General features: G+C 42.7%; 1 protein-coding gene and 1 long non-coding RNA gene across 2 annotated transcripts in view; one reads left to right on the forward strand and one right to left on the reverse strand.

The window, feature by feature from the left end:
* Positions 1 to 8,038: 8,038 nt before the first annotated feature.
* LOC119876394 lies at positions 8,039 to 9,196 on the reverse strand. The gene is made up of 2 exons (XR_005361407.1): positions 9,046 to 9,196; positions 8,039 to 8,192 (listed from the first exon to the last, which is right to left on the reverse strand). It is a non-coding gene; the product is annotated as an uncharacterized LOC119876394 (long non-coding RNA).
* Positions 9,197 to 10,009: 813 nt separating this feature from the next.
* Positions 10,010 to 16,727, forward strand: part of NEGR1 (neuronal growth regulator 1) — an 814,177-nt gene continuing 807,459 nt past the window's right edge. The window contains exon 1 of the mRNA XM_038541659.1: positions 10,010 to 10,327. Within this exon, the coding sequence (XP_038397587.1) occupies positions 10,152 to 10,327 (176 nt within the window). The 5' untranslated portion in view covers positions 10,010 to 10,151. The remainder of the gene's footprint in view (positions 10,328 to 16,727) is intronic.

Here is a 16,727-nt window from a genome sequence, read left to right on the forward strand (position 1 = left end):
TCAAGACATTTTCAGATGAAGAAAAACTAGGGGAATTTATTGACATCAGGAAAGAAAAAGTAATAATAGAAAGAACAAATATATGGGTAAACATAATCAATTTTCCTCTTCATCTTGAGTTTTCTAAATTATTTTAATAGTTGAAGCAAAACTTATAATGCCATCTAATGTTCTCAATGTATGTAGAGGGAATACTTAATTATAATACAAACAGAGAAGCTAAAAAGATATTAAAGGATATAAGGTTTCTACACTTAATTTGTAAATGTAAGATTTTGAAACTAGTAGACTCTGACAAATTTGGTATATATAATGTAATACCTAAGACAACCACTATAAAGCCTATATATACAAAGAAATATACTGAAAAATACTATTGTAAATCAAAATGCAATTCTAAAAAGTTTCAACTCCGTAAGACGGGAGAAAAGAAAATAGAAACAAAAACCAAAAGGGCACAAAAACAAAAATGATAAAATAGTAGAATTTATCCTGGTTTATAAATTAGTAAATTAAATATAAATAGTGTAAATGCATCAATTAAAGCATGTAGATTAATAGAGTGGATTAAGAAAAAAATGACTCAGCTATATACTGTTTGTATATCATCATATGGCTGGAATAGTGAAATAGTGAAAGGGATTATAAGGAGAGGAGGTGGGTGTTATACTATATGTTGGCAAATTGAACTTCAATTTAAAAAAAAGAAATAAATAAATCTTTATTTTTTTTTTTAAATGGGCAAATGACGAGATTTACACGGAAAATGATTCAAGGGTGGAAAATAAGCACATGAGAAGATATCCAACATTATTAGTTATTGGGAAAATGCAGATTAAAACCACAAAGAATGAGATATGAAATGAAAATTACAATGAGATAAAATACAAAATGAAAATCATAATAAATGAGATATTTGTATTTGATATCACTACAGATTAGGCAAGCTAAAATAAAAACTAGTGACAATAAGAAAATGCTTTGAGGGTGTGGAGAAACTGGATCTGTCATACACCTGACTGCTGTTGAAATATAAACTGGTACAGCCACTCTGTGATTAGGCTGGAAGTTTCCTCTTAAAAAACTAAATGGACATTAACAGGACCTCACAATCATACCTCTGGCTATTTATTCCAGAGAAATGAAAATAAGCCTGCAAAAAAAATGTAGACATGATTTTTAAGAGTAGTTTTAAATGTAATAGCCCCAAACTGGCAACAACTAAAATATCCTAAGATAAGTGAATGGTTATACAAAGGGTGGCACATCCATTGTGCAGACTACTCTGCAATAAAAGGAAGAAACTACTGATACAAGAAACTTGGATGGATCTCAGAGGCATTGTGGGTGCAAATAAAAGTCAGCTTCGAAAGGATACATGCCGTATGATTCCACGTGTATAACACTCTCACAATGACAAAATAATAACAACGGAGAACACATTTAGTGGGAGTCAAATCCACGAGGTGACTGAGAGACTGGTGTGAAGTTAACGAGGCCACCTGAAAAATAAATCTGATCTTAGTGAACTTGCTGGGCGGGAGAGGCCTATATTTGTAAACAGTCTTTCTGAACAATGCTTGACATTCTATTCAGTTCATAGGATCCCACTGGCTCTAACAGGAGTGGGTCTGTTAGTTCAAGGTAGGGATGCTCCAGCATTTTCATCTGCCCAATTAAAGTTTATTTTTCTGCTATTATAGTTTTGGCAAAAAGGCATGGTATAAAGGTTTGGTATAAAGGGCTGTGATTAAAACAAACACAGGCAACTCCATTAACAACAACAAAATAACAGTTGTCTCCTATATTCTTCATCTGATTTCAGGAAAAAAAAAAAAACAAGCCTTTTTAATGTTATGTATTTGATTTAAACAACAAGATAATTTATAACATGGACTTGAAATTTTGTCGGAAAAGAATATGAGGCGGTCAATGGTTGGTATCTTAATAAACTCTTACTTTAAACAGAGAGGAGGAAGGCCTACCCATCAGCATAGCCATGAACTAGAACTAAACCACTGGGGTGGTTAATTTTATGGGTCAACTTGACTACAGTACCCAGATATTTGGTCAAATACTAATTGTGATGTTGTTGTGAAGGAATTCTTTAGATGAGATTCACATTTAAATCGATCAATGGACTTTGATTAAAGCAAATTACCCTCCAGTATGTGGGTGGGCTTCATTTAATCAGCTGAAGGCCTCAGGACAAAACTGACTGAGGTCTTTGGGGGAAGAGTTCATTCTGCCTCTAAACTATCTTTATCTGCAATATCAGATCTTCTCTGGGTCTGGAGCCTGCCTCCCTAACTGCAGATCTTGGACTTGCCAGTTTCATGACTGTATGAGCTAATTCCTTAAAATAAATCTGTGTGTGTGTGTGTGTGTGTGTGTGTGTGTGTGTGTGGTGTGTATGTTTCCCACAAACTTGCAGCCCAGCTTTCCTCAATCTGGGGGATGTTTTCAGCAAGAACATTCATACCATCATTGTATGAGATAGAAATGGAAAACATAAACGTCTGTCAATAGAATAATGGATTATAATGGATACATATATAAATTAGTTGTATGTTTATACTACGGAATGCTGCATAGATGCAAAAAAACTGAAGTGTCAACAGCTGTACAATAGCATAGAGAAATATTAAAAATGATGTTCAGCAGAAGAATCCAGACACAAAAAAGTATACGCTGTATAAGTGCATGTTGTATGATTGCTATGACTTTGTAAAAGTACCTAGAAAAGCAAAGCCATTGTTTAGAAGAGATGCAAAACTTAGTGGTAAAATGTAAACAAACAAACAAAAAAGAGGATATGATAATCATGAAATAGTTTTATTGGTCGCTTATATTGTCTTTATGTTTTTTATGCAAAACGAAATAGTGAAAATATAACGAAAATGAGGAAATGAAAACCATGAAAAAATTATAATGTTCACTTTTATGGGAGAAAATGGAGGTTGGCATTAAAAGATGCTTCCAGGAGGCCTCTAGGGGTGGCAGCAATTTTTTTTTTTTTTAATCTGGGTAGAATTAAATGGAGGTTAACTTTAAATAATACTTCACTAAAATACACCTTTATATTTTAGGTACTTTTCTGAAAACGTGCTGTTAAACATGTGTTGTTCATTAGGAAAAAAAAAAAAGATACCATGTACATGGGTGGCTTTTCTGAATTTGCAAAGGTAGTTCATCTAGTCCTTTAAAGTTATTTCACTTCAAACCTGGCAGGTTTTCTCTAATCTAAGGAAAAATAATGACCCACTACACTATGAGTAGTATCACTGCTTACTAAAGAACAATAAAGATCCCAACAGTTGCTAGAAGTAGTCATGGAATGAAATGGCAAAAGCTCTTTTCTTTCTGCTTTGGGCCATGTTTTAAAGCCATGATTTTACACCTTTGCTATGAAGACTACATTAGTAGTAAAAATTCATCCCAATTAAAAAAATTACCAATTCCAGTCAAGATGGCTTCTAAATCTTGAGGACCCTCGCCTTTGGTATATATACAAAATATCAATTATGAAAAAAAGTGATAAAAGAATAAAATTAAGCCATTTAAGATTTTAAAGTATATAACGGGCCTTATGCCCTTCACAGCAATTAACTCAAAAAGGATCATAGACTTCACAAAACTCTAAAATTCCTAGAAGACAACCTAGAAGCAAATAGAGATGACCTTGGGTATGGCGATGCCTTTTTTGATACAAAACACAATCCATGAGAGAAATAATTGATAAGCTGGACTTCATTAAAATGAAAAACTTCTGCTTGGTGAAAGGCAGTATCAAGAGAATTGGGGAAAAAAAAGCCAGAGTGAGAGAAAATATCTATTTACAAAGGACATACGGATAGAAGACGGTTATCCAAAATATGCAAAGAACGCTTAAAACTTAATAATAAGGAAACAGAGAACTTGATTAAAGAGTGAGCCAAAGATTTTAATATCTACCTCATCAAAGACGAAAAGTAAACATACTCTTACCTATGATCCAACAATTCTACTTCTTGGTATTTACCTGAAGGAGGCGAACATTTACGTCCACACAAAAACCTGCCTATGGCTGTTTATCGTAGCTTTATTTATAACTGCCAAAACTTGTAAGCAATCAACATATCCTTAATCAGGTGAATGGCTAGATAGACTGTTGCACATTTAGGCCATGGGATATTAGTCTGCATTGAAAATAAATGAGCTATCAATTTATAGAAAGACATAAAAGAAATCTAAATGTCTTATTACTAACTGTGAAATAAGCCAGTCTGGAAAGACAATGTACTGTATGGTTGCAACTGTATGATATTCTGGAAAAAGCAAAGCTATGGAGACGATAAAAAGATGAGGAATGGCCAAGGGAGCGATGAATAGGTGAGAGCACCGAGGATCTTTAGAGTAGTGACGACACTCCGTAGGGTACTATCGTGGTGGCTAGCTGTCGTTAAACGTGTCCAGACCCTTAGAATGAATGTACAACATCCAGAGTGAAGCCTAAGATAAACTAGGGACTTTGGGTGGTTTTGATCTGTCCATGTAGGTTCATCTTTGGGTAAAAAAAAAAAAAAAAAATGTCTTTGTGGTGAAGGATGCTGGTAATGGGAGAGGCTACATGTGTGGGGCAGAGCGTGTGAGGGAAATCTCTGTACCTTTGTCAATTTTGTTGTAAAACTAAAACTGCCCCCCAATACAATCTTTATAAAAATGCACATACAAGATCTATTGTATATATTCTGCAATCAGAGGCAGAACTTTTTAGGAAATAAAAGGAAATAGCGTAGTAAAATAAAATATAGTTTGAAAGTGTAAGATTTTATATCCCCGGTAGTCCAATAGGAAATGTTAAAATTGACATTTGAATAAATGCACTCGAGGTCCCTATAGTTCTCTTGAAAGTAGGTAAGGATAAATCTTAAATAACTAATGATAGAGGTATTTATTACTTTTTTTTTCCAGAACCCATGCAAAATATATGATAGTTTAAACTGTACTCATTATCTTACAAGTGAAAATGATAAAAATGTCAACACTTTAAAAATAATTTCCACCCACCTTTATTGTACGACTTCACTGTGAAGTACTCAGGTGAAAGTTTCAGGACCATTCTATGGGAATGGCTTCAAGAGCTTTGAAAGTAGCATAGGTATTCTTACAGCCCTCCTCAAACCCACTTCTTATCTCTTTGCTTAACATTTACATTTAATAGATAAGGTGATAAAAATGCGTAAGTGAATAAATTAACGTATGATTTTTTACATAGAGTCAACAGTGAAATGGCTTTGGTTTTTTTGTTTTTTTTTTTTTTTTTTCCTTTCCTGCATTCAATAGCCATTCCCTGAGTGCGTACTCTGTGGCTGTCGCTATTTAAAGAACACAAAGATTTAAGTTAGTTCCTAGTGCCATTGACATTTGATGAGTAGAAGCCTGGGATGCTGCTACACATTTTCCAATGCACAGGGCAATCCCCACAGCAAATTACCTGTCCCGAAATGTCACGGGTGTCTACCTTGAGAAACTTTTCTATACCGGGATATTTTCCTGCCCCCAACCAGATTCTGGAGCTTTGTGAGTTCTCACAGCGACCTGCAAATCATTACTATAGAGATAGGTCATTTAAGTTGGCAAGGTGTTCCAGACTTAAACCAGCTTAATTCAAATAGAGAATCAATTATGGCCCAAGTTAGAGAGCTATTATTCATATGTCCTGTTTATAAGGGCTACCTGACCAACTCTCAGGGATTACAAAGTGCTCTCATTAGCTGCTTCCATTAGGTCCTGGGACCTGTCTTGCCTAAAATTTCTCATGCCTAGACAGAAATATCATGAAACATGGATCTGGGTCTGCTCACTCATCATCAGAAAACAAATGTGACTTTACGTTCTATTTTTTTTTTCCTAATATGAATCTCACACTGTAAAAATAAAGCTTATTAAACAACGAAAGCTTAAGAAACTTCCTCATGACACCCTTCCAAGACCTCTGAGGTCTCAGGGTATGAAAAGCTGGGATATAAACCACTCTGGATAATGACATTGTTAACACACACACATTAGGGCTCCACCTTCTCCTTCCCAAGGAACTCAAACTAGTTGCACATTTCTCGGAATATCAGAAGTCGAGCTTTGAAAATAAAATAAATGTACGTGGTTCAAAAGAAAGCAGCAATTCCTTCCAAAGTCAGGTCTTACAGACTCCGACCAAGTGACTATCCTACATCCTGCTCTAATCACTCCAAACCTGCCCGTGGAAGAAGTTCGAGCAATGCTGTTACCTTTTCTTGATATTTTTAAAAAAAATTCTTCTAAGGAACCAGGTGCTATCTGAGCTGGGAGGTTTTCTTTCTTTCATTTTGTTATTTGTTTTTTTCCCTCAGAAGCAGCCAAGAGTGCCAGAATGGAAGTGTCTGCTTGGAAGAAATGTAGGACTGCAAAAGCAAATACTGGGAACCTTGTAAGATCGTCTCCAAAATATGCCCTTAGAAAGAATGAAAAGAAAGTCCTAGGTGCTCTTAAAATCACATTCCTCCCTCGTCAGAAGGACACCAAACGTACACCTAGTAATAGGGGCTGCCTGATGTATGGGAAAATAACCTTCCCAGTAGTCCATGCATCTAGACTAGGTTTAGTTATTGCTTCCTTTGGATGGGTTTTGGGAGACTTAAGTGCTTTGTGATCAGTGAATGGCAGTTGAGATAAAAACTAGGAATAAAGAAAACCAACTCTTTGCCTTTAAATAGAAGTGGTTCCAGTTTCCTTTTACAAGCCCGAAGGGTTGTTGTACATATTAAAACTGCTGCACAGCTCCATCCCTGGTCGCAGAAATTCTCCCTCCACCCCCCAGCCTCCCCCCACCCCTACCCCCCAGGAAGATGTCAGATCTCTGGGAAACAGCAGTTACAAAAGGATGCTTTTCATAGCTTGTACTAGAAAACGCTGGCATCCCATCCCTGCATAAAATAGCACTAAACTGAGTCACAATGCCGGAAGCTGTGCCTTCTGCTTCTCTTCAATGGGATCTAGATAATTTCTAGAGAAAATATGAAATAATATATTGCATAGTTGTTTTTTTTTTTTTTTTTTTTGCCCGTGCATGTGACACGCTGGTTCTTCTCATCTCCCGCTTGCCCTAGATAATTTTAAGCTTTATCCATCCGTGTACCAGGCGAGAGAGAGAGAGAGAGAGAGAGAGAGAGAGAGAGAGAGAGAGAACGCAGTTAACAAGATGACAGTGTTATCTAGGTATTTGGCATCAATATTAGCAAGAGTCTGTCATTTGACAATTATTTCCCTGGCATGCCAGACGCTAAAGAAAATGTTTTCATTCATCTGCAAATGACTAACATTTTATTGATGTCTCGGAACGCGGCTGAACACTACTGCGCTCTCCGATTCCGAGCCGGGTTTGGGGGGTTCCTGCGTGAAGACCCACAGCAGCGGCAGCTCCGCGCTGCAAGCGTCTGGGGGAGCGGCGGGCCCGCGGGCCGGAGACGCCGGTTAGGGACCCTCGGCGCAGCCGGTGCGGGCGCTCACAGGTGGCCAGGTGGCGGGAGCACCTGCCTGTCCCCGTGCCCACCCCCCCACACACCCTCGGGCCCGGTGATACAGCGCCGAGCGAAGCCCCCCCGCCCCCCGCCTGGTCGCGAGCCCGGTCCGGGAGGCCGCGGGATGCTGACCCCGCGGAGACCCTGCTTCCGCGCCCTGGGCCGGGGGTCCCGCTGGCCCTTCGGGGGAACGGGTCGGGGACGGGCGGCTCTGCTGTACCCATTAACCCCGGGGGAGGAAGGCGAAGAAAGTGTCGAGAGACTGCCTAAGGGGGGTGGAGGGGGTGCAGGGCTGCAGGGGGTGGAAGGGGGCGGGGTGGGGGGGCGAGCCTATTTTTTTTTTTAACATTTTATTCATTTATTCATGAGAGATAGAGGCAGAGAGAGAAGCAGGCTCCATGCAGGGAGCCCCACTTGGGACTCGATTCCGGGGACCCCAAGATCACAGCCTGGGCCGAAGGCAGGCGCTCAGCCACTGAGCCCCCCAGGGGTCCCGAGCCTTTTTTTTTTTTTTTTGATTACTTGTTTCCCTCCACTTCCTCGCTGCGCTTCCCCAACTCCTGAGCAACACTGATTGGCGTAACTGCCATCGACTCCAGCCTCGGTTCTCGCATTGATCCGCAAATGGCCCGGAAGAGCTGAAGGGTCTGCAATCTGGAAACGATAGTTTGAGGAGCAGGGTGGATGAGCGGGGGGGGGGGGGGGGGGGGGGCACTTGATGGGATGAGCACTGGGTGTTATGCTATATGTTGGCAAATTGGACTCCAATTAAAAAAAAAAGGAAAAAAAAAGAAAAAAAAAAGGAAAAAAGGGAAAAAAGAAAAAAAGGAAAAAAAAAGAAAAAATGAATAAGGAAAAAGGAAAAAAAGGAAAGAAAAAAGGAAAAAAAAAGAAAAAAGAAAGAAGCAGGGTGGAGGGGAGGAGGGTGCAGGGAAGGGGTCGGGGGCGGCCCCCGGCCCGGAGGCTGCAGCGGGAGCCGCTCCTCGCCGCCGAGCTGGAAAACCTGTCCCACCTGCTTTGGGGGCTCTTAAAAAAAAAAAAAAAAAAAAGGAAAAGAAACCCAAATGCAGCCGTGTGAGTCGTTCCACCGAAGCCGCGGCCCTGCCCGCGCTCCGAGCGCGGCTCTCTACGCCCCGTGGGCTCGCACGGGGTTAAGGGGCCGCTTACGTAACGGGGCAGCGCGTCTCTAAACAATTAGAGCGCCTGATTACAGCCCCGGCCCGGCCGCGTCCCTCCGCCCCCCGCGCGCCTGCGCGCCGCGCGCGCCCGCGCACCGTGCCCGCGCATGCGCATGCACGCACGCACCCACGCGCAGGCACGCACGCCCTCCCTCCGCCCCCGAGGCCCGCGCGCTCACACGCGCACGCGCGCCGCCCGGGTCGGGGCGCCTCCCGCGCCCGCGTCTCCGCCGCGGGGCCCCGCGCACGCGCACGCGCACCCGCACGCGCACGCGCACCCGCGCCCGCTCGCGGCCGTCGAGCATCCTCCGCCGCGCCGCCGTCCCTACCTGGTTTCCGAAACGAGGTAGAGCGGCAGCGGGTCGGCCGAGTCCCCGCCAGCCCCCGGCGTCATGATGGCGCCGGCGGCAAGTTGGAGGACTTGAAAGTTACGGTGTCTCGGGAGGTAAAGCGCCCCCGACGGGGAGCGCGGGGCGCCCGTCCGCTCCCCCTCCCCCACCCCCCCGCGCGGCGCGGGCGCGGGGACTTTTCCAGCGACACCTCTCGGGGAGCCCCGCGGGCCCGCCCTGGGCATCACGGGCCGCCCGCCCCTGGGGGGTTGGGCGTGTTGTTGTTGTTGTTTTCTTCTCTTTTCCTTTTTTCTTCTTTTTTTTTTTATCCCTTCATCCCTCCTCCCCCCCTCCCCCTCCCCCCGCGCGCCCCGCTGCAGCCCCAGTCCCCGCGCGCGGTTGCTAGGCAACGGCCGCTTGGCAACGCGCGTGAGCCCGGGGGCCGCCGAGCGCCGCCGCGCCGCGCGCTGCCTGTGCCTGTGCCTGAGCCTGTGCCTGAGCCTGTGCCTGTGCCTGTGCCTGAGCCTGAGCCTGAGCCTGTGCCGCCGCCGCCACTGCAGCCGCCGCCGCCCGCCCTGCCTCCGCCGCCGCCGCCGCCGCGCCTCCTCCCTCGCTAGATGGTGTGCGAGCCGCCCGAGCCCCAGACTCGCTCCGGACGCGGCCGGGAGGAGCTGTAGCGCGGTGCCAGGGGGTGGGAGGGAGGGAGGGAGGGCCCGCGAGGAGGAGGAGGAGGAGGAGGAGGAGGAGGAGGAGGGGAGGAGGAGGAGGAGGGGAGGCCAAAAGAGGAGAAACAACAGCCAACAACTACAGGGGGAAAGGAACAAGAAAAAAAAAATAAAGAAAGCAAGCAAGAAAGCAAGAAAAAGAAAGGGAAGCAAGCTACCCACCCACCACCCCCACCCCACCGCGCTCCCCCCCTCCAAAAAAAAAAAAAAAACAACTGCACAAAAAAAAAAAAAGAAAGAAAAAAAAAAGGAAAGAGAGAGGGGGGGAAAAAAGAGAAAAATCCTGTGGCGCGCCGCCTGGTTCCCGGGAAGACTCGCCAGCAGCAGGGGGTGGGGGAGCGCGAGCGGAGAGCTGCTGGAGAGTGAGCAGCCCTAGCAGGGATGGACATGATGCTGTTGGTGCAGGGCGCTTGTTGCTCGAACCAGTGGCTGGCGGCGGTGCTGCTCAGCCTGTGCTGCCTGCTGCCCTCCTGCCTCCCGGCCGGACAGAGCGTGGACTTCCCCTGGGCGGCCGTGGACAACATGATGGTCAGAAAAGGGGACACGGCGGTGCTTAGGTAGGAGGACCGGCGTGCTGCTCGTACTTGTGTGTGTCTCTCTGCCTCTCTTTCCGCCCTTCTTGCCTTTTTCTTTTTTCTTTTCTTTTTCTTTTTTGCACTAAGTGGTGGACACGGATGCCGAGCTCCATCAGCATCCCAAACGAGCCGGGCGTGCGGAGCGATCCAGGTGCTGGTCGCGCCGGGCCCCCCGGCCGCTGGGGCAGGAGCAGGGGCAGGGGCAGGGGCAGCGGCCGGGGCCGGGGCAGGTGCAGGCTGGGCGCGCGCGATGCGGACGCACTTTGCGGGGACGCCAGGTGGCCCGGGGAGGAGTGAGGCGGGAGCCCCGGGAGGGGCAGGTGCGGCTCCGATGCCGGCTCCCGGGGTCCGCGCCTCCCCGTCGGGGAGTCTGACAAGTTTATCAGGCCGCTTTCCTTTTTTTTTTTTTTTTTTTTTTTTTTTTTTTTTTTTTTTAACTCTCGCCTGAGCCACTTTTCCAAACTGCTGGCTCCCTGCTCCCGTTTATTTTTCCCTTTCCCTTGGACACTTAGGCTCAATTTTCTGCCCCTTGAGCTTGCTTGCTTTCCGCTGATGCTTTTCTCCTCTCCCTCTCTCCCCCTCTCTCTCCTTTTTTTTATTCCTTCCCCCTTTTCTTCTCCCAGTTCCCCCCCTTCCTTCTTACTCTCCCTGTCCTCTCTTGCCTCTTTTCATCCTTTTTTTTTCCTGTTTTCTCTGCAGTCTTCCCTTTTCTGTTTTCTTCCTGCTTATCTTCAGCACTCTCATTTCTGATGCCATGTAACCGCCTTTCCTTCACTCTTCTTCTTTTTCTTCCCTTGTGGATGTCCCTATTCTGTGGTCGGGTCTCCCCCCTTTTGAGTCCCATTCCCCATCTCCCCCCTCCCCGTACCCCTTCCCATCCCTGTCACATACACCCGCAGGTTCCCTCCGAGCCCTTCCAGTCCCTTTCTCTCACACTCACAAATCTCTCCCCCTTAAACACACTCGCTCACATACTGTTTCGCACCCTCACACACACTGGCACTTCCATGCTCCAACAGCCACTTTCATATCCACGTTCTCCTTCGCTGTTCCACACGCTGTCACTCACACGTGTGTACACGGGGTCCCTCTTTCTCTCCGTCCTTTCCTCCTCCTCTCCTTCCATATTCAGTCTTACTTCTTTTCTCACTCTCTCTTCCTCCCTTCTTTTCCCCCTAAGCTTGAGCACTGAAATGTTTTGTCATTAATGAGCATCCACAGCCTGATCCTACCCCTAAGCAACACCGCAGAGTGAGCTTCTGGAAACATATTTTTGTTTTTTCTCCTCTTGTGAAAATACCAATTGATGATCAGCGCTGCTTAGATCTAAACAAGGCTAAACACTCTCATTCCTTCATTGCCGGTCGCCCTACCTTCTCCCCCTGACACCCCCAACTGACGTACACTCCAGATCTCCCTGAAAGATCTTCTTTCTCTCCACTGGGTGGTAGTTGCCTTGTAAGTGTGGATGCACAAAATCAGTATACATGGCATGTCCTAGGTGACAGAGAGTGGGACATGTTTCTGTTTGAATTGTGCAACATATCTTAAGTCTAATGATCTGGGATCTGGGTGTGGTGTAGGTTTTACACCTTCTGAAACATGCTTAGGAGTCCAAATTCGTGTGGAATGCTATTATAATTTCTGATACACACTAATAACTCATATGCTTTTATAATATGTTATCTTTGCTGCTGGAAACACAAAATGCCACTGAATGTATACAAAAGTAACCCATGATTTGTTATGACTTAGTAACACACCTTTTCATTGCTGGTAAAAGCTATGAACTCTATGTGACATGAGGATATGAATAAAACCCACACGTATGTTCTTTATATTAAGTTTGTTTTGGAAGTTTGAACCACAGTGGAAAGCGTGAAGCCAGCCCTACCCTTAGAGGCTGCAAACACGTATCGTGGGAGCTGCAGTCTATGTGTGTGTGGCAGCCTGTGGCTTCTTGGTAACGGGCATGAACACTTTCAGCCCAAAGGGTCTGATGGACTCCTTGCCTTTGGATGATCTGTCTTGGCGTTTGCCTTCTAACGAATCTAATACATGCTGTATAGCTAATTAAAATCTATCCGGAGCCACATCCTGCTTCTCAGAGACCTAGGCTTATTAGTTCTCTCATTGCTTACAACAGTGAAGCTTCTCCAGCTGGTGGGGGCAATACCTTTCCGGTGTTGCTGCTCTGGGCGCAGTCCTTGTTTACTTGTGTACACTGGAGCACATCCATTGACAGGCTCTATGCTGACTTCTATGATATCTTAATTAGGGAACTTTGGACTCTTAAACTTTTTAAATAGAATAAAATCTCTGTCTCTTCTAAGTGATGTTTGTACCAACTACAGTGTTCATTCATTCATTCATTTATTTTTAGTAAACAGAATGATTTTTTGCCATATGAAACAGAAGTCTGATCTGCGTTACTTTTTACCCAAAGTCATTTGTTTATAGTAATTCTGTAAATTCTCTAGGGAGTATCCCACCTCTTTACCTTTTTATACTGTCCATAGGTTTTTAAACTATCTTAACATATGCATTTATAAGAAACTCTCCGTTAACAATTGTGGAATCCTATCAGTTATTTTTCTTGATGCTTCTGCATCTGGCATTTGCTCTGTTCGTAGACCGATACAGATAGAGCTTAAGGACTAATTGAGTGTGTAAATCAGGTGCTGTATTTTTCATCAAGAGTAATGTCACTCATATTTTATGTGTTTACATTAGAGACTTTAGAGTCATATTTGATGTTATTCCCGAATTCATTAGGAAACAAAACAAAACAAAATTTATCCTCAAACATACAACCCCTCCCATCAAAGTACAAAAACCTGGTGCTCGAAAGAACACTTTACTGAATTACGTGATATCACTTATTAAGATTTACCCACTATGCTCTATTTTTAATGTAATGCGTTCCTCAAAGTGTCTCTAATAAAGAACAAATAGTAGTATAACAGTTATCAAATAACTTTAAGAGCTAAAGGCCTGAAAGTGCAAACATGTCAGTCAGTGACTCTGTTGCTTGTGGTTACATTAATGAAATAGAAGTTTAAAGGTCAAATGATACATTTCTATCTCCAAAATGCCAGAATGTCTGTTTCAGAGGAAAAAAAAATCAAGAAAAACAAAACTTTCCTTAAGTGGCATTATAGTACAACAGGGAACTCATTCTGTGATCTGCTGACTGTATCTATCATTTTATAAATCATCTTCTCTGTTTAGTTTAAATCGTGGACTTACAGTGGAATTCCTCTTAGTAATTGCAGCATTCCTATTATTTCAATTTTGCCTTTCAAGCCAGTAAAGCAATTTATTAAGTGTCAGAAATTCCCTTACTCCTAATAATGTTCCTCCCTGATAAATCTCTGAAGGATTGACTTGAGCTATTTGGACCTTCTTGATAGAGTATCTAATGCTGCCTCTGTGCAACTTAGGACATTTGGTAGCCCTATCACTAAACTTTGGATTTCAATACATGCATGTATGTCTTAGAATACGTTGTAATTTGCTACAAACACAATATTTTCATAGACTTACCAAGTACTGACCTCAGTTGCTGTGTTTAATACGTGTTAGTATTTTGTGCCTAACAAAATTTGTTAATCTGCCTACGGAGAAATTACCTTTTTCTCCGGTCTTCAAATTGCATCTTGTAGTACATGGAGGATAGGAGTTAATGTCTCGTGGGGTGACAGAGCAAAGAACTGAAGATGCTAGAACCACATTGGTCACATTTCAGGAGCCTCTGTTCCTAGACCTGGAGAATCAATGGATTCTCCATAATAATGCTCTGGATCAATACATAAATTTCAGAAGACTTTTGAAATGTAGTTTTGCAGTCACTTTCACGTGAGTCAATTGTTTAATTCTCACCAGATGAACAAACACAGTTATGTTAACATGTCCAAAATGTTTAATATTCTTTGGAAACAATACAGGGAACATCCTCATTTATATCCTTCTAGTGACTGAACATTTCTTAAACACATGTCATTTTTAAGCTAATTCTTTCAATCTGTTTCTACTTCAGCTCTTCTGTATGAATTTTGTACATTTTAAGCCGCCTTCCTGATATGAATTCAAAATATCCTATTCTCTGCTTGTCATACTTTAATCAAAGAAAGGAAGAGAGATTCTTTTCTTAAATGTGATATCTTCTTTTACCCTAGCAAAGTTGAACACAACTCTGTCATTTTAATACAGTAGGTTTGAATGGAAGTTATATATGAGATCCCAGTATGCTGTTGTAATAAGAGGGACGATTTTTGCTTACAACAGAGAACATAGAGCCCATTTCTGCAGAAGACATTTTCATTGGAAGCCACAGAACTGTCACAAGTAGATTTACAGGTGATTATGATGAGTATTTATCACTTCTCAGAACTATTTGTCCAACACATTTGCCTTTTGATTAGACTACATTAGTTTTGTTTTGAAATGCTTGTTATTGGATGTAAGAAAGTAAAGGATTTTTTTATGGAAATGTAGAATTACCTATAGCAGAAGAAATCAATTGTGTTGTACTTTTGGAATATCATCAGATTGTCTCAGATTGTCTGTTGAGTCATTCCTACACATTGATGCATTACATATTTCAAATACGTTGTTTAACTATATAGGCATTTTCAATTTAGAACATCAAGGCATTATTTAAAGACTTGTATGCTTATTCAGTAGTTTTGGACAAATATTTTCCAAATTCTGAGGTTTTTTTTCCCCTTCTTTAAAAAAAGAAGGGGAAATAGATTATCTTACTGAGTCATTTGGAAAAAAATGTGTTCTGGAATACAGAATAAAACGCTACTCTGTTACCTGTAATGATTTGCAAAGCTCTTCAATTAGTGTGACTTATTACTTGGCGTATTAATACATGATCATTTGTTATATTTTAGGACAATGTAGTATTTTAGAGTTTTCTAGCTAAATTAATTTTGCCCAGTCTTTTTTTGTATAGAAGAACTGATAAACCCACGTGATTGTGTAAATCTTTGAACACATTCTTGTTGATAAAGTACTTATTTTAAATGGATTGGGTTTGCAATTAAATAGCTCCATGAGGAATACGTTCGTTCTGCAATACCTGACTTCTGAAGAGCATAGGGAAATGTTCACGTCTTGTTTGTGACAGCCCTTGACCCGATTGCTCACTCCAACGTTTGTCGTTCAGCTGCCCTTTGCTAGTGGAGATAGATGGTGGAGCGAATCCCCGAGCCTGCACTCCCCAGGCAGCCATGGGCATCCGTCTGTCTTCACGTTGAGCCGTTGCCCAATGGAGGGTGGTGGTTTTGGGAGAAGGGAGGACTTGATGAGTCAGGCTCTATGGTGTTTTCCCCTTCCTTCCTTGCTTTGGACAGTGTCCAGCAGTGTCTGCGTCCCTCAGTGGGACCTCTTTCTTCCATCTTCTACCAGATAACTGCCTCTTGGGCTTCTGTTTACACTCTCATCTCTTTGTCTTTCTCTCTTAGGAGGAGTAGTGGCTTCCTGCTCTTCTGATGCCTGGGTTGTCTTACCATTACCTTTAGCTTTTCTACATATCTTGCAATTAATTTCTTTCATCACGTTCCCTGTTTTAAATATCCAGAATGTTTTAAGTTTTGCTCGTGGAACCCTGATTGATACATAGTGAAAGGTAATAATTTCAGTGATTTTAATTATATTTGATTAAATGACTGCTTTGCCCGTGGCACCATAAGTATTGCTTACCAGTGCTGGATATAATCCTTTTTGAAGGAGACATGTATCGAAGTTTAACCATAACAACATTGGAGCATATTACAAAGAAGAAAGATGGATTTATTTTCCCACGCCCAGATTATGGTGAGAATGATAAACCACATGTGTAAATATTCAATTAAATATACATTGGTTAACAATATTTGGATAAATATGGTTGCTAAGGGTGGGAAAATAAAGAGGTTGATGAATATATATTGGCAAGATTCAATTATTCTCTATCTTTTTTTTTTTTTTTTTTTTTTTTTTGGCTGACCAAAGGGAAGGAGGGCTAAACTCTGTTGTGGCTATGGGATCAAAATGCTGAGATAATTCCTACAGAGTTGCCTATTGAAATCAATAGGAATCAAAGGCCTTTCTTTTATGTAGCTTAATACCTGAGAAACTAATAAAAATTTCCAGTTTCTTGTGAAGTATATGGTCATAACAATGCCCATGATTCTAGTATTTGACCTCTGTAGAAATTAGTCTCTCAAGCCATTTGAATCTTTTGATCAGAAATCAGATCATTTTCCTATCATATTTAAATGACAAAACATTACAGACGTCATGTAACTTACATAGAAGAGCTAAGGGAAACTTCATTAATGAGTTTTTTCCCCTCTTCCTAACTGAGCATTGGGTCATGTGGCAACTTCCC

This window comes from Canis lupus, chromosome 6 (assembly GCF_011100685.1).
Source record: "Canis lupus familiaris isolate Mischka breed German Shepherd chromosome 6, alternate assembly UU_Cfam_GSD_1.0, whole genome shotgun sequence".
NCBI classification, from domain to species: Eukaryota; Metazoa; Chordata; class Mammalia; order Carnivora; family Canidae; genus Canis; species Canis lupus.